Here is a 24,295-nt window from a genome sequence, read left to right on the forward strand (position 1 = left end):
AATAAAAGAATGTTCTAGAACGCTAGAGAAAATAATTTGTAATTGCGTCCTTAAAAACTTAATCCTATTTAGGATGTATTAGTTTAAATTTTATTAATTTAAGTTTATTTATTATGATGTAACACACTATACCGATGCCCCAAACACGTCCTGAAAAGCCTCCATGTTCTTCCTATTGTATACTTAGACTGTTAGCATTTATAATCGAATGTGTATTGTTTTTGACTTTGTGTTGTGTGTACATATATAGTCAATAATCAATTTATCTTATAGAGCGTCGGTGGCTCAGTGGTCAAGCACTTGACTTGCAATCTGCAGGTCCTGGGTTCGAATCCCGCCATGTACTGTGTTTTTTCCTTTCTGATTTACATATGTACATTTATCCTATGTTGTTACGGTGAAGTAAAACATCGTTATGCTTAAGCACATATCTGAGAAGTAATTCAAAGATATGTGTGAAGTCAACCCGCACTTGGCCAGCGTGGTTGATTATGGCCTAGTCACCCCAAACTTAGGGTAGGCTCCGTGCCCCTCGGTGACGTATAGTAGCTGATGATGATGAATTTATCTTTGAAATTATTTCTCTTATGTATATTAAAACTATCTGATTATTTATGTTATATTTGATTAATTACTTGTGGTATGCAATTGTTAAATTGGCAGGAATACATAGTGTATGCATAAACGTAGTGTTGTTTGTCTCGAGCGTACGCGTCATAAGTACGTGCCGGAGAGAGGTGGCGTCAGTTGATTGGACCTTTGGACCGGTAGCACGTGTCGGTACGAACGAATGAGCCAAATATAACAACGAATGCTACACATACGATTAATGTAAATTGCCTGAAGTGGTGAGAATTGTTTGGTGCCCTTATTCGTATGTTTATTTATGGAGCTAACATTGTTTTGGTATTTCCCTTTTGTGGTTTAAATCTCAGATTAGGTGCAAATTATGTTCTTATTTATAATATATGCTGTAACAATTTATTTTTGTACGAACATTATGTAGAATTACTTTTAAATTATTGATCTCTAAATAGACTTTATATAATTATATATTTTGCATTTAAAATTGTTTGGTCCTTCGAACCGGATTTTTGTTTCGAATGGCAATGTATCAAAATTGAATATTATTTATTTTTGAAAACTTTAAAGGTTTTTTTTGCTAACTAATTTCAGTCCATAACGCCAAGCATTAAATGTGAAATTTGTTTAAATCAATTTTGGATTCCTAATCCCGTTTCCTATTAGTTGTGAGTGAGGTTGTTTGTATTATAAACGTGACGAAATTAATTATTAAGATTCCAATGCAATTTGTATCGTTTTAGTATTGAATTAGGGTACATTTTTGATTGTCAGTATTTGAAAATTGGTTTTAAAAAATGAAAATTGTATGCAGACGTTATACATACGTTTTACAATCGGTACTATTTATTAAAAATCGATTGAATTATATCTATTTTTTTTATTTGAAAACCTATTCCATGCCTCCACTTACTTACTATTCCAGACAGGTTCTTTATCGTAACACCTGAGTTGGTGTAGGAGGCATAATTTTAGTCTCCTTTCCGTTCCCACCTTATAAGGAAAGGATGGGAATTTGACGGAGGTGACGCATGGGAAGGGGAAATATTTTCCGTGTGTCCCTTCCTCCGTCGAATATAAAAGCAAGCAACTCATTTGTCATCCGGATAACTATCGCTCTATCCGTTCCTGTCTTTCCGCAATTGCGGGTCGCTTTGCCGTTTCGGTGAGTTCACGTAGTCGCTAGCTCGTTTGCCCCTTTATAATATAAAACATTATAATTATTCAATTATTAAGAGTGAAATAAATGAATACGCACAATATTATCTATGTATTTAAAATTTAATTTTCGTTACTTATATACAAATTACAACATTCACTATTATAATAGGTATTAGTTCGTCCTATATTTACATATGTAGTACACTTTAGAAGCGTCATTTCATTTATCAAGTTAATAAATTACATCAGGAAACTTTTGGAATAGTGAGTACTCACAAATCGCAATAACCAACAACATTACACGTCGGGGAAAGACACGAACATACGGAATAGAAAAAATGGAACTGTACACTAGAAAAGTAGCCTAAGCCGATTAGAAATCAATATCGGCAAACGTGTACTAAATTGTATTCGATCCCCGTTACGTACTGCATTGTACTTACTACGTCTAAATATCGATAAAGATTCCCAAGTAAAGCAACGAGAACAATTAAAATCATCCAAAACTTAAATAATAACGAAATAAATACTTTACTTTAAAATGTTTTTTTATTACATCGATTCGCTATCAGAATTCCATTGACATTTCTTACAGATTATAAAATTACAACAGTTTTTATTACATTTAAAATATTGGTTTAATTCGTATACGAAATAAATGTTTCTAACCTACAAAAAGTTGAATAAAATCTTGTTATATGAAAAGGACAGAATTATGAGATATGACATTTCTCTTATAGGTTAAAAGATGGCCGCCATGTCATTGGTACTGTTCGTTCAGTATTGATCGATAAAGTTTCTGGCAGGAACATAAAGTCGCGGAATTATTTGTGTCGTTCGCAATACACATTTTATGACATAACTCCACGTTTCTGCATTCGATATATTTTATTACATAGTTAAAGGATACGATAAATTTTCAAAACGTTAACTTACGTTGATATTCGTTGTTTTTATTTTAATAATATGCTCTTGATGTTATTAATACAGTTAAAGTGAAAAATTAGATGTTATTTTTAATATAATATTTTAAGGCAAACTTCGGCGAGCCCAAACATTGACTATTTTTTTTATTGAAGTCACTTAGTCATTAACGATTTTAGAAAACCTTGTAACTTGATATCTACAAAGACTAATTGTTTTATTTAAGCTATCCTAAATAAACGGAATATTAGAGAAATGTCAAAGGAATTATTTTTATATGAATCATATAATTTAAATACGACGCTAACACAGATACAAAATGGCTAAATTGAGAGAGGAATATTTACCATTTTAAATTTATTATAATCATAAAAAGTTTAATAGAAATATATTCATAGGATTACACTTATCACGACAAGTAATAAATAGTATAATATTTAAAATTTTAATTCCTTCAATGTGGCCGTGGCTTTTAGTTCAAAGGAACCATAAACTCCGTCCTACTCTCATTTTAGCCCGATTGCTGTCACTTTTGCCGACTCTTCGGTACGAGAACTCACGACTCAAACATTAGTCGGACGTTAAATAAATAAATATTGAATATTCGATGGCAATTTAACTGCTTTGTAAATTTGTAAAATGTCACGACTCACTGGACCAGTATGATGTACGACTAAACACGACATACTATGAGTTCTCATCAGAAGATATCAACTTGTAACTGTCTTTATTATAATGAGCACTGGACTCAGGTTGATTTTGTAATTTATAAATATAAAAGTCGATAAATATTCTTAATACCTGCAAAAGATATCTTTGCCAAAATAATAAAAACAAAGAAAGATGACATTCCAACGTAACATAACCTCAAATCTTTCATAAACAATTAATTTCAAAGTCAACCTGGTCACACCCATAGATAAATTAAATGCACCGTACATCTTAACTTGCCTAACTACGATATACATTTACAGTCCAACAGGATTGCACTTGTTTGCAACAATGAGAACGCCTCCGCGCACTTGTATCACAACTAAATTATAATTAAACTCTCTGTGCACTTTGTCCGCCACTGTAATCCATTTTGCACCGTCTTATTATTTAGAGATATGGTATTAATGTCCACACTTAAACGGTACTATTGAAATTGTACCAAACAAGAGAGCATTTCTTTGAAAGTATTTTATACACAGAAATACTTTATGTACTTATCTAGCTTTGGCAGGTACGTAAAATACATAACCTCGGCCTCATCTCCTGCCCTAAAGAGATACCTATTGCTAGTACAACCTTAAAAGATCAATTGTTTATTATTAGAGTTGGATTCCACATAACCTCTTCATCACATGCATTATAATTACAAAGAAAACTTAAAGATTTATAAGAATATAATCTATGAAAAAATAAATCGTATCTATTTATGAGTTAACAATGATAATAAAAATAAAACGTAAATGTAATTAGTTAACTGAGTCAACATACCAAAACAAAAGCACTAATAAAACAGTAGACAAAAGAAACAGATAAAAAATAGATCTCTCACTGACATTCATAAGCAAAAAGTTTTGACAAATATTGAGGTTATTGTAATTAATTTAATTTAATATTATTTTAGAGAAAACATACAAATAAAAAAAATATCTTAACAAATTGCACATATTTAGTGGGAAATATAATTTAAAATTTCAACGAATATACAAAACTAATATCTGTAAACATTAGCGGCGGTTTAAAAAAAAAAAAACAAAAACAAAATGTCATTCTCTAAACTGTCAAACCATAGATATCTCTTTGAGTAGAAAATTGCATTAACTATTCATGGGAAATCACAAATGAACTTGAAAATAAATTGGAAATTTATGTAATCAAAAATAGTTTTCATTTTGTTCGTATAGGGGAGGTAAACGCGTACTCAACTTGCGTTTCTGTTGCTTTGCCGTACCGATTATAACCTAGACAACAGACGCTCTATTAATGTATTTTTTAAGGATAAACAATTCCGTTCCAGTGGTTCAGCATGAACGGTGTGAACTTATCTGTACAACACAATAAAGATATTAAACTGGCAACATTTATAATAATCGCGGAAATGTACAATTATAGCAATTTACAATGAAAAATAAATTTAATCATAAAAAAATATTAGACGAAAGTTATATATAATTAGAAAAAATAAATTTAATCATAAAAAAAATTTGTCGACTATGAATGGATGGTCGATGCAAAGAAAATGATCCAAAAAGTGGGACTTAACAGACTTAATCTGTGATGAAGAAATATCTTCTTTAATTGTAGATACAAAGCTATTATCTAAATCGGTAGTTCCAATGGCTCGGAAACAAGATATTCTTGGGTCGAAGAAATAGTGCTAATGCGCGATAGCTTTCCGCTACATTTATTTACTCGCTTTAATGCTCCAGAGTTTATCACAGTTCTCTGAAGGTTCTAAATTATTCTACTACTTTATGGAAAATTAATAAATTCATAATTTAGCACAGACTTATAGCTCAACAGAATTAATTTAACATTTTAGAAAAACATTTAAGGCTAGATTAATAATAAAAGACAACAAGCTAATCGGAATAATGCTTTGTACAGATAAGTTAACAGGTGACCGGCAGAGTGTGGAGTGTGGGGGCAAAGGGGAGCGCGCGGGGGGCCGCAGGAGACGCGAGGAGCTAACGACATCGGACGGAAAATTTCGTTCAACACTTTGCTTCGAGGTACAAAAATATTCTGTGTTTTTTTAACAATTGAAAATACAAAATATAAATTTTAATACAACAAACATAATTAAAAGTAAATCAGTAATGGCCAGTGACGACAACAAAGGATTCCGGCACTTAACACAAGAAATAAATTAAAATGATAAACGTAAAGACTAACTTAAAACATAGATTTAACGGGTCCATAACTGTTCCTTTGCTTGAAATTTGGGCGAAGTGACAGTTGTTATTGAAGCGTAGTGTGTGGTGCAGCTCCCCGCGGGCGCCCCGCAGCCCCGCAGCCCCCCGCTTGCGCGGCTCACCGCCGCTCAAGGCGGGCGCGCGGGCGCGGGCCCGCGCGGCGCCCGCGGTCAGTCGCCTGTCGCCGTCACCGACGTCCAATTCCAAGGGCTGTAGCAGCTTTTTTGGCTGGAAATAAAGAAAATCATAATGTTACAAACATATCAATTTTATCAATCAGTAGCCGATTACTTTTCGCAAGGACAATGAGGTGGTCCATGCCTGTAGTCTCTACCCTAGTATACGAAAAAATCTAGCCAGCGAGGAAGATTATGGCCTGTACAACATCAACATCACGTGATCGTACAAGGATAGGTATTTAGTATATTTCCACTTAAAAAGCACATATTTGATACATGATTGTATTGCTGATACGAGTTTTGGAACCACTATATTTTATCCAAATATGGCCATAGCCTTATTAAGTTGTTTCGTTCTTTTGAAATAATCGGCGTTGAAAAGGTCCAGAGTGAATCAATCAAGTAGTTTCCCACATTCGTTGTGCGGCGCGGCGCGGTGGTGTAATGCATCAGCCATACGGCCAGTGTCAAGTTTGACCGGTTTTTCAGCGTTGCATCGTATTGTATACAAGTCTACGGATGCGAGCACCGACCAGCCGACACACGCGAACTTGACCTACTTGGAAGTTATGAATTATTTACTCGACGCATTTCAAGCGCACGCAATGTTCTGCAAACTTTCTTAAAATACAGTAATTATCGAAAGGGTGGGGCCCCACTTCACGCGTGCAGCGAGTAGCGATACATTATTAAATAACACAGATCAAAAGTTGTTACAATTTCATTTATAATTTAACGTTATAAAAAGCTTTCTCGACTCATAAATAATGATTATGTTCACTTTGTAACGGTAAATAGCCATTTGTAACATAAATATAATTTAAAATGTATATCCTGATGGATATAAATTACGTTTGCGCGCATTAATACGGCAACCCTATGTAAAGGAAGATGAAAGCGGTGTTCTTAACGATTGTTCACATTCGATTTGAATTTTAAATGTTGCCATCAATTACTTATCATTGTATCACAAAGGAAGCGTGGCGTAGCTTCAATATGCTTGTTTTAAGGTCAGCTTTGTTTTGTCGGTCTAATTTATTACAATTGACTATAGTAATATTACAAGTTTTTATCCTTTAGTTTTCTTCATATTAATAAGGCTAATTTACATATTTAAATAAAGATTGTTAATTTTGGGTATCGGTAATAGAACATTAATTAAAATATAAACAAATTAACGCTAACACTGTCGCCACATAAAAAGGCGAGCCGCTTAAAGTGATGACAATTGAAAGCGGACAAGAAATGTCTCCGTGTGGACAGAACACTTACTCTACTCAGGCAGAAATTCCGAAACAACGGTCTATAAGCGACAAGAAATTGTATGAATTAGAATCAAATCTTTTGAGTTTTTACATTTATCAACTATAATTTAATGGTGTCCTGACGAAGGGAGTATAATTAAGTCAGTGTCAAAAAATTCTCCTTTTCGTCGGCTTAAATTTATGTAGAAAATCTTATTTCTAGAGCATCATGAAGTAAGATTATTATACTATAATGAAGGTGTCAAACTCAAAGCGATACAATAATTAGAGTACATCAGCCGCTGCGTAAAAATCCGTACAGATGTGTCGGACATTTATGTCGTAGTGTAATCGTACCTTTACAAATAATAATTATATTTATAAATACTATAAATCAACGTTATAAATGTTCGAAGTTTTCACGAATATAATTTAACTTCATAACGTTAATATAAATTAAATTATTTCAGTGTACGTGATTCATTATTTATTTGTCATTTCGTTGAGTTCAAGGCTTGTTATTATAAAAATCAATAGCTTTACGAAAACATGTTTTTGGACATGAGACGTATTAAATAAACAGAAGGCATTTTTCTATTTACGCTGAATGTTTTTGTGCTCATAATATCGAAGAGTAAACCTTCAACAGTTGCAATTTGTATTCAAATGCAAAGTTCAACCACATGACTGATTTCTATATAGCGCGAGGCGCAAATTTCCGACGCGACGTATACAGCGTTGTGGGTCGCCATTGTTAGCGAGTCTAATTAATTTTGTATTTTAATTATTTGTTTTTAATAATAAAATATTTTGGAATTCATTTTTTATGCAAAACTTAATGTAAAAAAAGAATTTACTAAAGAATTTTACTCTTTTACAATATCGTGTTCACAATAACAAATACTTTTGTATCTGGCACGAAACATGTCGTAAATAGGGCACATCTGGTCACGGCTTCTAACGAGTACAGTCGGCGACAATGTCGCCATGTTACAAAATACCGTAACGCAGTTTAGCACCGGACTGTCCAATAACAATGATATATCGTACTCATTAAACGGTGCTGCTCGCTTTTATCATATTTAATAGCGTTTTATATTAGTTTACGTGCAACTAAATTAGACTTGACTTAGTAAAACATGGTATAATGGAACTAAATATTACATTTAAATGATAATAAAACCATAGAAGTAGAACACAAGCTATTCTACAATTTCGCAATGTGTCAAATCCAAAAAAAAAACCGTCAAATTCGAGAACCAATCTAGACAGGTATGAAGATCGTGTACTCACGTAATTAATTAGTTCTCCACTTCCGTTTGCACGCAACATCAATACGTCAGAGTTATGTATAACTTATGTACAAGGTACGTTGTACATTACATAAGAGAACAAGGTGGACGCCGGGATTTGGTCCTTTTGTTGTGGACGTCCCACTAATTCTGACGGAGCTCAGTCTTTCATTACGCGTTCTGCGGGAGACTGGAATAATTTGCTGACGCTACGCTGCCCCTTCAAATTTCAATGTGGATGAATCTAGGGAACACTGAATAGATATTCACTGAGTACGCACCGTCAAATATTGCATAATTTAAATGGGAAGCAAATAGTCAAATCACATTCCATACTCATGACAGGATTGTGGTTTATTGTTTGTATTTTAGTGTAAATCTATTTATTTGTTTTAAAAAGAGTTTTAACATCAAAATAAGAATATTTTAAAGAAATATTTTCCACTTCAAAAGAAATAATATCAACGTTGTTCTCATGTAGTTATTGATTTGCGATGAAAATAGTCTGAAATGAGTGAAGGACAGACCACTTAAATAAATAATGAAAGAAGCTATTCAGAACCACTGATCGATGGATAGTCTATTGATCACTCGTACTATAACAACTATGAAATTACTGGTCAGTTTCGTATAAAACATCTACATATAAGTCGTCACTTCGTGAACGATTCTTTCGATGTCAAACTTGACCTTAAAATTTTCCTAGGTATATCAAGATTCGTATGAGATTTTATCTATAAAACAAGATATTAGGAATGGAAGATATTAGATGAAGCATCAAGAAAGGTTATGAAATAAAAGGTTACATAGTTCACTTAATCCTCCGCACCTTATAGACATTTAAATCTCATAGCAATTGATATTTGATATTGACGCACCTATTTTAAAATGAACGAAACATTTCACGTTTAGTTTAAAATTAACGGTTACAATGAACTGGTAAATATAGTTGCCTCGTTCGAGTTGTTCAACTTAAGAAAAAGTTAACGTAGTCGCAGCGATCGCTTCGCCATTTCGGTAAATTCAGGTGGGCGCTTGCTCCTTGTTTTGTTTCCTTATAGTATAAAAAAAAACCATTTCAGTTAATAATATACATAATAATAATAATATCAATACCTAAGTGCTATTGATATTTTAAAACGATTAGAAATATTGTAAAACATGTCCTATAATCTTGATTATTTTCTCATACAAATTTACCGACATTTATCGTTTTATCGGACGTTTAACCGATTGTCGCTTTTAAAGCGCAACACCGCGTATGACGCTGACTGTACAACACTTTGACATGATTATGGCATTCACGTAAAATGCCACTGCACGGGATTCTACCACCTAAGGTCAATAACCCTACATTGTTTTGTAATTATATAAATAAATATAAAAGAATTAATGAAATTAAAAATGTTTAAATTATTTCTTTATTCATCATCATCAGCTCACTATATGTCCCCACCGAGGGGCTCGGAGCCTACCCAAAGTGATTAGGCCATAGTCAACCACGCTGGCCAAGTGCGGGTTGGTTGACTTCACACATATCTTTGGATTTCTTCTCAGAAATGTGCAGGTTGAATCACGATGTTTTCCTTCAACGTAAGAACGTCGGGTAAATGTACATATGTAAATCGGAAATGAAACACATTGGTCCATGGCGGGATTCGAACGCAGGACCTGGAGATTGCAAGTCAAGTGTTTTGGCTCCTGAGCCACCGACGCTCTATTTCTTTATGTATACGACATTTATGTATTAGCGATTTTATCGTATGACAAATGTAACTTAAAATTTAAATAGTTTGAAGTAATGTTAGAATATTCTCTTAGAAGCAATTTCAATAGAATATAAATCAATCAATTATTTACCACTATTTCAGTATTTAAACGAAATGTCATAACGTTTACGTTGTCAGATGGATAATAAACTATGGATAGATAATTATTTTGCGCATTTAGATGGTAAAGCACAACCTATGGTTAGGACGGGTCAAAATGGCGCCAAACACTTTATGGTCTATTTGACAGCTTATAATTTTACGCAAAATGTCTTTAATGTTACTAATATTATAAATGTGAATATTAAGATGGATGGACAGATATAATTTTATTAGAAGGTATCTCCAGAACGGATTAACGGATCTCAATTAAATTTGGCATCGAATGTTCTGGAAGAACGCTATAGTTTAATTTTTTTAATTCCGCGCAGACGGCGTTGCGTGCGACAGTTTGTTTCATATAATGTTCTAAGGAGATAGGTATTGTGTATAATTTTAACAGTAACTGCAATCTGTGATCCGTGTGGCTTAATTTTGCTCAATTTTGTATAAAAATTGCATAGGTGTTTTTATAAAAAAAAATATTGGCAGATTTTTGTTAATTTATTAATATTTCTTTTACCATTCCAACTAAGCTATGCTTGTGCTAGGATATGGTTTGCAATAGTCGAACGGCTGGATTCGAACCCCCGACTGCGTGGTTGGAAATCTGTACACCGAATCTTAACTAAATTTCCCAATCAACCCGTGTATGGCTTTCGTAACTGCAATACTTAAAATCATCTAATAGTTTCCTTTTACCTAATTTAGAATTGATTTTTAATTATAAATCTGCACTGATCCCTTAGTGGCAATTAGAATAAACAATTTTATTATTTGTTTGTATCTGTCGGCGTGGTGGCGTTGTCTCACGGTTGCCAGTTGCCGCACGGTCCCATGTCAATTGGCGGCAATTGTACCCGGTCTGGGGTCAGCTGGGTTGCCAGCTGCGGCATCTAGGTAGCCTAATGCCAATCGAACTTGATTGTTCGATTGCCTTTTGTTATTTCGTGGGATAGAACCGTGCGTCTGTGTAATTTCGTTAAATAGTATTCAACAGTATTAGATTGATTCTTTTGGCGCGAATGGCCTGTTTTTACCAAGTCAAGTGTTAGATTGATTAGTGAGGGGTCATAAACATCGACATTTTAATAAGGCTACTGTTACGCCAATACACCGGCACAGTGTCGGACTTTCTTCCTAACACTATGTGTTGTTGTAAGAAATAAAAAAATTTGGCATAAAAGAAATCCTTATATAAATTTATCGAAATATAAATTCAATCCATATGAAAAGGAAGCTTACTCGTCTGAGCTTTTAGCTTTGAATACTGTCAAAGTTTCGCAACAGCCGGCTACGCGAAATCCCCACTGAAAGGTCGAATAAGCGAAAAAAAAAATTAATCCCATGCAAAAATATTCGGATTTTTTTCACGGATTCTCTCGAACAGTTGAAAAAAAAATGTTGGAGATTTTTCCTCTATTCCCGGAGTGTTCACGAAAGTAAAGGAGGTTATGGGGGAAGGGGGAAGGGGGGTGCTGTTGCCCGGCTGTACCCGGGTACACCCGGGATCGGCCGGGTCGGCTCGGGTGTGGGAGTCGAGGTATAACTCGGTAGCTTATGTTTGCGTCGTTTCGTGACGTTTTATGTTTTACCGCTCGGGATATCTGTTTCGGACGGTCCATTTAAGGGCTTCGAGCACTTTTGTTCCCTGAAAATGATGTTTGTCAGAATTTGATAGGGGAGTATAAGTTACAATTTGAAACAGACAGCCATTTTACTAGTATTATAAATGCGAATGTTTAGATGTTTGAAAGTATCTCTAGAACGGCTGAACGGATCTTGATGAAATTTGGCATACATATAGAACATAGGAACACATAGGCTACTGATATTGTTTTTTTATTCCGAGCGGACGGAATCGCTGGCAACATCTAGTCTATTATAAAATATTCTGCATTTTTCTTTATGTTTCGTAGCATGTTTAGGTAGAATACATATTCAATAACATATTTTATTAGACTTCATGACCTACTATAATACCCACGTAAAAAGTTTTCTAATGGCACTAAAATTCCTAAGGAGTTCTGATGTCTTGGTAACATGATACAACTTTATAACCCCAACCGTTTTACACGTCCTGTATCTAACCATCTGTAAGAACACGAGTTATTTTGCCAGTTTTTTTTTTACTCAATCGATACATCATCGTTACTGTCACTTGTGACGTATTGACGCGTATTCTTTGACCGGAATAAGCTTTGCTTAAGTGTCATTGAACTTTTTAAATATTATTGTTAGTGTGACCTATTTTGTAAATAATTTTAATATGTTTTAATCACTTAAAAACGAAAATGTAGCATAAAAAAGGTTATATTATCATAGTGGCACAGAGCAACAAATTTATGTGTTCTGTTAGGCTAAATTCAAACTAAAGCACTTGGATTACTTCATAGGTGTCAAATTAAAAAATACTTTAGTTGTGTAGTGTTTTATTGCTTTAGTATATCTTCCGAATTCTCAGAAATAAATTCCCTTTACCAGGCCAAATAAGTTTGTAGTACTGTACACTTAGTGACAATATTACGTAATTCCAAATACCCTGTAAAGGATTTATTTGTGGAGTGTTTGGTAAACATGAGAGAAGGCGATATGTTCTATATTTACAGCTACAAGAACACGCCCTCGCAATTTCCAAAGCACTGGTACAAACACGATATGACTTACGTAAATATGAAATATTTTCTTTACGAAGAATTCTAATATCAAAGAATTAGTTATTGAGAAATAAATATACCTAACATCTTACTAATATTATAAATGCGAATGTTTAGATGTATTGATGGATGGATGTTTGCTTGATTGTATCACCAGAACGGCTGCATGGATCTCGCTGAAAGACATAGATGTTGAATATTGTCTGGAAGAACACATAGGCTACTTATTAAGTTTTTATTTAATTCCACGCAGACGGAATCGCGGGCGACAGCTAGTAATGTTGTAAATGCGAATGTTTGGATGTAAGGATGGATGTTTGTTAGAAGGTATCTCACTGAAAAGCATAGATAAAGCCTGGAAAAACATACTAAGGTTTTTTTTAATTCCGCACAGACGGAGGCGAGGCGACAGCTAGCTTAAGATAAGCTTTTGTTGTGTTACAAGTATTGTAATAAAAGAGTTCTGAGGTGTATTAAAATGGCGCCGATTGGAAATGTTTAAATTAATTTAATTACTGTGTATTACTAAATAATATTAATGTTATTACCGTGTAATATTGTTTGTCTGGTAGGCAACGAATAGATAAATATTATTACTATATTTAATGAAGCATTTTGTCTTATAACGTAAAATTTAATATCGTACATATTTTCCCCATTGGGAGGCTTGAAAATTAATTTCGGAAATTAATGTAATTTCATTTTATTTCAGAACGAAACAAAATAAACTCGAGGTATAATCGTCGTTGACGTATTTAAGGGTGTTGTAATAAATAATTCATCGCATTTACTCGAGCAGATATAATGAGTCCCGACGGTACAGTGGGGCGGCGCGTGCGGGGTTGAAATTAATTTGAATACCAGATTTAATATTTATCTTGGATTTTATCCATCTCAAGGTCATTCGGTAAAGGTCAAACGGACATACAGCAAAAACATTCCAGTATAGCAATTAACAACCGCTGATCGTAGATCGCTGAACGTAATACCGACAGATCGTGGCAGTTCGTGTATGTCAGCCATTAAATCATGATTAAAACGATTATCAGATATAGACAAAAAGGCTTAGCAGTTCTTATGATTAACATTTGTACATTTTGGGATTTAAAAACCCAAAGTATCAAAAAATAAACTCGGATTTTATATCAAGTATGTCTTTACAATGTGTGAACTAAACAAAAGAAAAACACTGTACTCATAAGATAATTATAATAGCATTCAAGAACTTGTTATTTCGGTACTATTGTGTAATTCATTTGAGTATATTACGTGATATAAAAAAAGTTCTTTATGCAATAACGAAGGGCAACGTACCCTCTTAGAGCACGTGTTCTGTACCGAGCGACATCACGTGACAAAACAATTAACTAAAAGCGCCAGAGTAGCGCCCCAACTACTAATACATTAAGCAGACGTGTTACTTCTAGTGGTATTGTTAAAACATTCCACGGGTCCTACAAATAAGATAGTAACTCGGATTTTCAGCAATGCGAATTTTTATGATTTTAAAACTTCGCTAAACAAGACCTTTGTAATCAGAAAATAAATAAAAATATAATAGAATCAACAATCAAAATAGAAGTATTCCTTTTAAATTATTCAAACTTTCGTGAGACATTATACTAAACTGATATATAAACACGGCTAAACACTCACGTATATACGTCCGGTGGCGGCACCGACTAGTTTCGAGCCCATTGGGGGCCCTTCATCAGGATGAGTGGTACTGGTATTATTTAGCTCACTGCGCGCCTGTGCTCTTAGGGCGCGTCTTGAGGGGGCGGGGGTGCGGGTTGCGCCGGCGTCGTCGACGATGTTGATACCAAAGCGTCGGTGGTGTTGTTGTTGAAGTAACTAGTCGGTGCCGCCACCGGACGTATATACGTGAGTGTTTAGCCGTGTTTATATATCAGTTAAGTAGTCCTATGTTAAAAATATGTTCCATTTAAAACTGATGTAATCAATATGTCTATATTTAAAAAAAACATACACAAAGTAATTTTGCTCAAAAAACGAGTTACCACCGTATACGTAAGGGCCCTTGATATGTCATTGTTCTGTACCTTTTAGGTACCATTTAGTGATACATAATAATTTCTATTTTATGCTATAAAAAATTAAGTTTAAAATGCAATAGCAACATGAGTTAGATAACGCAATGCATGCGGGTGACTGAAATGGAAAAAAAAAACGTAATGAAAAAGGTCGGAATATGTTAACGATGTGAAAGTAAAAAGTATTCGCTTTTGTGCTGAAGTTTTTTGTTCGTTATATTTTTATATTAAATTACTTTTATTCAACCTATACATTTTGTAGCATTTTATTATTATAGTTAGAAAATTTTATTTTGTTTTATTCCTTTATTAGCTGTCGTACGCGACTGTCCACGCGGATTTAAAAAAAAACACATTGTTAGTAGCGTATGTGCTTTTCAAGACTATGTTTTATATGTATGCCAAATTTCATCGAGATCCGTTCAACCGTTCTGGAGATACCTTCTATCAAACATCCATCCATCTAAATAATCGCATTTATAATATTAGTAAGAAGTAAGAAGTACACAGATAATAAATTTTAAGATAGCTCGGAATTCTTACTTATTTTTGTATTCAGGTTGAGTTAATTATAATATTAACAATAAGCTGTAATGTTTTATTATTCATACTGCATTTTATACGTTCTGAATATTGTTTTTTTCTGTTAATTAAAACCCAATATGAATGTATAAATATAAACCTACTTAAGACAGAAAAAAAGGTTTTAACGTACAAGAAAAATTGTCATTGAAATTTTCCTTCACAAATCCTATTGGTTACCTAGGCAATAAATCAGCTTGACATCGGCACAAACATCTAAATATAAGAATAGTAAAAAGTGGAAGTACACGCACGGGGTGTCCACCCCCTGCTAACGAGGGGTGGCCGCCCCCTGCTGCCACCCTCCGCCCCCCGTGCGTGTCGATAAGGGCGCGTTTACATTAACAGACACTCGCGGTTTGGGGAAAGTAGGCCAGTCTATTTTTAAGTGTTTTATGTTTTCTAAATAGTGATTTTTGCTGCGGTAAAATATTTTTATGTTTAAGGAAATTACATAAATACGTTTCTATTACTATTACTAAAATTACCAAAAATAATATTACCGTAATACGGAATATTTATAGCGTTCATTATGCTTACACTTACTGGCTATGACCATGTCATTTGGCACTTTCCTAGATCTATTACCAAAATATTATATATGGCAAATTGCCATTTATTTACTAAAGTTAGAAAGAAACTACTAAAATTATAATATATAATCGTATCATCAGTCTACAATTAGGAATTTTTTATTTTCATCGTAATAGGACTGTTTCATGTTTCAAACGAAGCAAATAAAAAAAATACAATTTGAATATATTAATATTCTTCAGCTCGTTAAAAGTTTCCATTTATGAATAAATTAATGGTTTTTATTTCATATTTCGTCAAACGATGCGAAAGCCAATCAAGCGGCCATATTGAAATTTAACGCTTCACAGTTTTAATTTTTAAAATGTCATATATATTGTTACTTTAATAAAGAAATGTGCTGAATAAAAGGAAGAAAAATGTGAAAAAAACCTTTAGTAGATATATAGAATACCTAATTTATAAATTTCCCGCTTTTCGTGGCAATTCACGTAACATTCTTGCGTTATTGGTCCACCATTAAAGATTTCAAGGTTAATAGTTAGAGGTACACTAAATATAGAATCTCTTTGTTAACACCAATTTTTTACATTTCTCAACTATTAAAATATAACCGGTCAGATGGATTGGTCAAAGTTTGGCTATGATTTTTCTATTATACTAAAAAGGTATATTCATCATTGTCAGCTTTACTATACGTCCCCACTGAGGGTCTCGGAGCTTACCTAAAGTTAGGAATGACTAGGCCATAGTCAACCATGGCCCAGTGCCGGTTGACTTCGACATATCTTTGAAATTCTTCTAAGACATGTGCAGGTTACATCACGATCTCTTTCAGCGTAATCACGTCGGATAAATCTTTATATATATAATTGTTCTGTGAGTGTGTATGTCACTGAACTTCTCTCAAACGACTGGACCGATTTTGATGAAATTTTTTGTGTGTGTTCATGGGGATCTGGGAATGGTTTAGATTCACAATTTTCATCAAATATTAACTTCATATTAATTTATTCAAATTAAAGACGTGTAGACAGGACAACGTCAGTTGGGTCCGCTAGTGTACATATATAAATGTTAAAACCCATTGGTACATGGCTGGTTTCGAACCAAGGATGCAGATTACAAGTCAAATGCTTAACCTCTGAGCCACGCTTCTATGGCATAGATGAATAATATAGTAAAACTTGTTTTGCAGTTGATATAACATAAAACAATTTGAAAGAGCCGACGACAGCGTTAACTCAATTCGTCCATTAGCACAGGACAGGCCGGTGTTAATGCGATTAAGTTGCGTCGTAGCCGTGGGTGTGCGCCGCGCTTACCTAATTATAAATGCTACGTTGGAAAAGTATTACCTTTTCTATCTTAAAAGGTTAAAAATTAAAATGGTCCTATATTTAACTTTCCAGTTAAATATATTTTTAGTATATAAGTGAACGCGTTAAATCAGCCGTTCTCAGATTTTAATAGTTCTTTATTCAAACTCTTAGTGGAGATTTCTTACATTAAATCAACACTAAGGATCAAACAGTTAATTGTAAGACACTGATTGTGTTTTTTTTTTAACGATTTAATATATTTGGGATTAATCAAATAACATCCTACCACAATATAAGTGAGCCTTTAAAGTTGATATTGAAGAATTTTATGGAAATAAGAAGTTATAATAATCCTATTTAGGCAATTTTACCTTTTATAAGGTTTTTATCGTAGACTCATTATGTTACAATTTTGTTTTATTAATTCAAGTATTGAAACGTTACAATGATCATAGACTATAAATGACATTGGAAGCTATTGACATTTGTAAATATAATATCGTCATTTCTATTGAATTCGACTGTACGTATACCTAGTCTATAATCTGATAAATGTATAAGGCGTGTGTGCTGAGATAACAAAGATCCTGTGACACATCCAGAGAGCGCAGACAAAGACGGTAACCCAATAACGCTGGGGGTGGGGGTTGCCACTGTATCACTCATCCTCATCCCCTAACTTCTGCTGTTAAGAGCTGTACATTTAACCTATCAAAGTACTTAAATAATAAGTAGGGAAAAGGAGTGCTTCAGTCCAGGTAAAATTGCATTGGTTTTAGGAAATCAAGAATGAGACTAAAAAATGTTTCGATTTTAAATTGTTAACAACGCCATCTATCTAAAACTTATGTATGTTTTAAAATAAATTACATATTCGACCTTATTTCAATGAATATTTCAACTACCAAATACTTGTTAGCGAACGAGCCTTGCATACAAGAGGAGGAGGTATAGAATCGAGCCTTAATTGCTAGGTATTGTCTGGATTTATACGTCCTCCGAGAGACATGTCACGTGTAGGTAGAATATTAGATCGGGATAATAGAATCCCGGATATTACGTGCAGTACGTGCACAGAGACATAAATGTACATGCATATGACGAATATATCACGTCATTAAACCTAATAAATCCATAGACAATAAATGACATTGCCAGTCAGTGACATAAGCTTTCATTTTTTTATTTTCGTTTAATTAAACAATAATTTAATATAAGACTAGCTGTCGCCCACGACTCCCTCCGCGCGGAATTAGAAAAACATTATAAGATGTCTATGTGTTCTTCCTAACTATTCTTTAATTTTAGAGAGATATATGCAGCCGTTGTGGAGATACCTTCAAACGAACATCCATCCATCCATCTAAACATTCGCATTTATAATATTAGTAAGATTAGTGCTAAGTTCATCGATTAAGACTTAGTAAATTTATTTTGTTAAATATAATACGTATTAAAATATTACCAATTTAAATAGATTATAAACACAAAAGATGCATAGACAATGTATCATAGACAAGTATTGTCTTTTTGTTAACAATTAATTTGAATTTTAATTATCACAAACGCCGTTGTTTCTGATGTTAATTTTTTCTTAAGGGCAACGTACTGTCAACATTTCAACAATGTAAACACGAATATCTTATTAATGTAATGCTAAACGTTACGCTATTTGCATAACGGCTATCGTATAACTGGTCGAAGCGATGTTTACACTTATCCCCCACTCATTTGTTTTGACAAGCACTTGTAAAACCTGAATATAGATTTAGGAAATAGTACTAATAGTATGGTGGTATATACCGATTTGGTTATTATTAGTTAAATACTAGCGGACCCGACAGACGTTGTCCTGTCTACACGTCTTTAATTTGAATAAATTAATATGAAGTTAATATTTGATGAAAATTGTGAATCTAAACCATTCCCAGATCCCCTTGAACACACACACAAAATTTCATCAAAATCGGCCCAGTCGTTTGAGAGAAGTTCAGTGACATACACACTCACAGAAGAATTATATATATAAAGATTTATGCGACGTGATTACGCTGAAGGTGACCGTGATGCAACCTGCACATACCTTAGAAGAATTTCAAAGATATGTCGAAGTCAACCGGCACTGGGCCATCGTTGACTATGGCCCAGTCATTCCTAACTTTAGGTAAGCTAGTCAGTGACATACACACTCACAGAAGAATTATATATATAAAGATAGGAGAAAAAATGTGGTTTAACATTTGTCTGTGTTATTATGTGACAAAACTTTGTGCCTCTTATTGAAGGAATTTTGTGAATGGATAAACTAGAAAATTAACACTCAAAATTACTATGGAGAAGTGCTTATAGTTATTTTTAATTAAAAATAAAAACAATATAGTCGAGTTTCGACCATTGAGCGACCACTACTATTAATATGAATAAAAAATGTTTACTTTAATAATTGTCTCAGAGAATTCTGCTGATTTTGGAGTTATTGGCCTACCTATAAAAGCTCAATATGTCCTAGCGTAATTACTATAATTATAAAAGTTCTATAAAAATTTCACATCTATTTAAAAGTAGAGTAACACGAAATATGTAGTTTACTGTTTATTTTAACTTTTTGTTTCGATTTTCATTTAGAAAATATTTTATACAAATTTTGCTTAACGTAAATACGCGGTCGAACACTTTGGCAATGTAATTTTCTTTTCGGAACTACATATGCAAAAATATTCACCGTCGAGTTTTAGCGAATGTATGTAAATTGGCGTTTTTAATATCAGAACTCGATCGTATAGGGTTGTACAAAATCTATTTTTTTCCTCCTTACTGTTAAAATAAGGGTTGTCAAAACTAACAACAAAAATCCAATATCGTATACCATGAAGACGAACAGATATTAAAAATAAAATACGCAAATATGCCACTAGCGAAATTGACGTTGATGTTTGAGATACAATTCGTATGTCAAATGTCAAAACGTCGAAAAACAAACGAACCCCACCCCTAGCTCCTCGCCCGGGGCGTGCACACATACGGAAACTAATATTAATGACGTCATGTCATGTCAAAAAAATATTCTCTCTCACCCGGCACATACCCGTCGCAAATTAATCCGGACGAGTTTATGGGTCACGAAGCGCCGAACTAAACACGACCGTAACATGAACGCAATTAAGGTTACATTCCCTTGCGGCGTGTTACAGATATATGTTTGAGTATAGTCTGCTGTGATCGATAAGGGAACCTATCTGGAATGGATGTACGCTGTACAGTCGGCGACATATGTTGTACCACATTCGACTCACAGCACACAATGGTTTGTATGGTATCTGTTCTCGACGGGGTACAATAGATTTAAAACTAATCTACTAAATGTCTAATCCCGTTTATAACATCTTCCCTGTATAAAACATATCGTCATCCTTGTCATTATCTTTGACAAAATGGAGATAACAATATGTTTTATACAGGGATTTTGGTCTTAGAAATCAATGGTAAATCGTAAGTAATGACGCCATTCTTGTGTACCAGTATTTATCACAATGTATGAATTATTTTTTTTAAAGTAATTTTCGTGTCGTTATTATATTTTTTAATTCAAATTTCGAACACTCAATGTTTCGTATTCATTTATTTATAAAAAACTTTTTCGCAATTTCCTTTTTAATAGAAACAAAGTAACAAAACATGGCTGTTATAAATTCTTTTAGAATCTGCGATTTCAATTTACGTTCACTGTAGCGCTGGCTATGTGCATTTTATTGTGAAATATTTAACGTTACATTCACTTCAAAGTAGCATTATTGGATTCCGTTGTACATATTAGAACAAAACCTATCTAAAATATTTGTCTCGAATAGTTTACACGCGGACACAGTTAACTTCGTTCATTTCTGGACTATCATGAACCTTAATTTCTTTTTAGGGTTCCGTACCTCGAAAGAAAAAAAATGGAACCCTTATAGGATCACTTTGTCGTTCCGTCTGACAAGACTGCTCTTCCCAAGAACACGAGAATCAAGCTGGATTTTATTTATTTAAAAGCAGCCCCTTACTGTAGAATAATTAAACAAAGAGTAAGCAATAAATATAGCTTATGTTTCTCAGCCAAAGTATTTTTAAAATCGGTCCAGGATTTTTAAGTTGACTCGTTAATAAGGAAGAAAAACCGACACTGTGCCGGTGTACTGTCACAACACTAGCCTTACTAAAATGTCGACGTCTATGTCCCCTCACTATTCATTCTGACATTTGACTTGAGCAATGTAAGCGCGCAATTCGCGCCAAAGGATTGTGATTAATAAATGTCTAAAATTACATACAAAAGTACAAATCTTTCCTATTAATAATATTAGCAATATCAAAATAGCTGTCGCTCACACTCGACTCCGAATTAAGAAAAAAAAAATAGCCTACGTCTTCTTCCAGATTACGCTCTACATGTATGCCAAATTTCATCGACAACCATTAAGCTATTCTGGAGATGTCTATCCATCCAAACATTCGCATTTATAATATTAGTAAGATGGTGTAGACTTAGATAAGAATCCTACACTAAAGGTCTATAAGCGCTTTACCAATTAACCTAGAAAGTGTTGGAACTTTTTTATTTAAGTAAAAGGCTGAAAGCACTTAATAAGTTATGAGCCAACTTTAGCGTCGCTTCAAGTAGCCAATAAATAGCCGTTTCGCGACACAAATACAATGTTGCTTTTTCACTTGAGTCTAAAATGAGATTGCTGTTTCACTGATTTTAGATTGTTTGCTTAAAAGTAGCTTTAAATATTCATTTTCAACTTAAAGTTCAAGTATAGATGCTTTTAAATGAGGAATAGGGTTAAGTATTTACAATACACAACAAATAAACAATTAATTTACAGTATTTATTTTAAAACATAGCTTTTATTTAATTGTTAGCTTTCCCCCGCGACTCCGTTCGAGCGAAATAAAACAAAAGAAATAAGAAGCCTATGTGTGCCAATCAGTTAAACCGTTCTGGAGATACCTTTTAACAAACATCCATCCATCCATCTAAGGTTTCGTATTTATGATATTAAATAAGATATATAAGAATTAAGATATTGACAATACGGAAATGTGTATCGTAACTAATTTTAACTAAAGCACCTAAATAAAAAAATAAAAAGACGAAAAAAATATCTCAAAAAAAAAACCTTTGACTTTCCTTAAATGTATTATTATTATTATAATTACAAACAAGTAATATAATGTGGTAAGTATACAAAACAATAGACAACAAGAGACAACAATCTTTGCAAAATTAATCTTACTAATATTATAAATGCGAAAGTTTAGATGGATGGATGTTTGAAGGTATCTCCGGAACGGCTCAACGGATCTTGATGAAATTATGCACAGGTGTAGAACATAGCTCGGAAGAACAAATGCTACTCTTGAGTTTTATTAATTACGCGCGGAGTAACGGGCGACAGCTAGTATAGATAACAATTCAATAAAAATAGAGTTCTAAACGTAAAGTTATTCAATAAACTAATCTAAAAACGCCTATACACTCACGTATATTTATCCTGGTACCAGTACCACTCATCCTGATGAAGGGCGATGGCTCGAAACTAGTCGGTGCCGCCACCGGACGAATATACGTGAGTGTTTAGCCGTTTTTATATCAGTCTAAAGGTAAAGAATAAAATTGTTACATATCGCATATGTAACGTAGAACCTTGGTAACTAAATACATTAAAGGAATCCATACAACATTATTAGTTATAATAATTTAACGAGGCTTTTGTAAATCGGATTTACAGTAATAAAGATTTGAGCTGTGGAAATGTTATTCAGTGAATAGTTATAGCCCGCGACTCGCGCGCGAATTAAAAAGAAACGTAATTAGTAGATTATGTGTTCTTCCAGATTATGTTCTATACTTATGCCTAATTTCATCGAGATTCATGTAGCCGTTCTGGAGATACCTTCTAACAAATATTCATTCATTTAAACATTCGCATTTATAATAAAAGTAGCTGTCGCGATTCCGTCCGCGTGAAATAAAAAAAATACATAGTTAGCCTATGTATTCTTCAGACTATGTTCTCTATGTATACCAAATTTCATTGAGATCTGTTCAGCCGTTCTGGAAATACCTTCTAACAGACATCCATCTAAACATTCGCATTTGTAATATTAGTCTGATAGATAAATTGCTACGACTCATTGAATATGTAACCCGCTTTTTTTATAGAATAATCTTATAATAAGAATAAAGAAATACATATTATATTATACAGCATAATAATGTTTTGTGATCGTAAAGATTTATTTAAATCAGCGTTTTATTTATACACAAACAAGGTTAAAAAGCTTAGCCTTAGTTTCCAGTGTGAGTATACAAAAAATATGTATAAAATAATATCGTCATCTCTGTTATACTTCTTAGTAAAACAAAGATAGCAACATATTCAACTCAAGGACGATAAGACTGATGTTAGTTATTGGAATAGCTTTAAATAGTACAGTCAGCTGCATTAATATTTACAAAAATTTAGTAACTAATAAAGAGTTTTGGTTTCAAAAAATATTTATCCACGAATTTGTCTTTAGCACGTATTTATGGTCGGAATAAGAACGGATACTTGTATACATATTTTAGAAACTGATGCAATATACAAATCTTAAGCTTTGTAAATGTATACATTTATGCAGCTGACTGTACTTTATGTTGCGATAGCTTGTCGCTTCCAGTAATATCTATAAGATCAATGTAACAACATGCATCTACGTATAGATTATATTAATAGCATTGTCTGTGCGAGCATTAAGCGCTCGCGTTACCGGAAACGGAAACTGTTTGTAATGCAGATGTCTTATCTGTGCTCGCGGCATTTTGTGTGCTGTGTCGCGGCTGCGGTATACTATACAAGCGGCAGCGGATGACTACGGTACATGTCATAAGCGGTAGCGGGGAACGCGTTAGACGGAGTATATCACAAAGTTATATGAAAGCGAACATTTTAAATCTTTATA

At 33.6% G+C, this 24,295-nt stretch overlaps 1 protein-coding gene across 1 annotated transcript in view; it reads right to left on the reverse strand.

Moving 5' to 3' along the window:
* Positions 1–5,728: 5,728 nt before the first annotated feature.
* The window catches only part of LOC106115508 (uncharacterized), a 69,261-nt gene continuing 50,694 nt past the window's right edge, over positions 5,729–24,295 (reverse strand). The window contains exon 2 of the mRNA XM_013308928.1: positions 5,729–5,801. Coding sequence (XP_013164382.1) covers positions 5,744–5,801 — 58 coding nt within the window. The 3' untranslated portion in view covers positions 5,729–5,743. The remainder of the gene's footprint in view (positions 5,802–24,295) is intronic.

This window comes from Papilio xuthus, unplaced genomic scaffold (genome assembly GCF_000836235.2).
Source record: "Papilio xuthus unplaced genomic scaffold, Pxut_1.1 DF827789.1, whole genome shotgun sequence".
Taxonomy (NCBI): domain Eukaryota; kingdom Metazoa; phylum Arthropoda; class Insecta; order Lepidoptera; family Papilionidae; genus Papilio; species Papilio xuthus.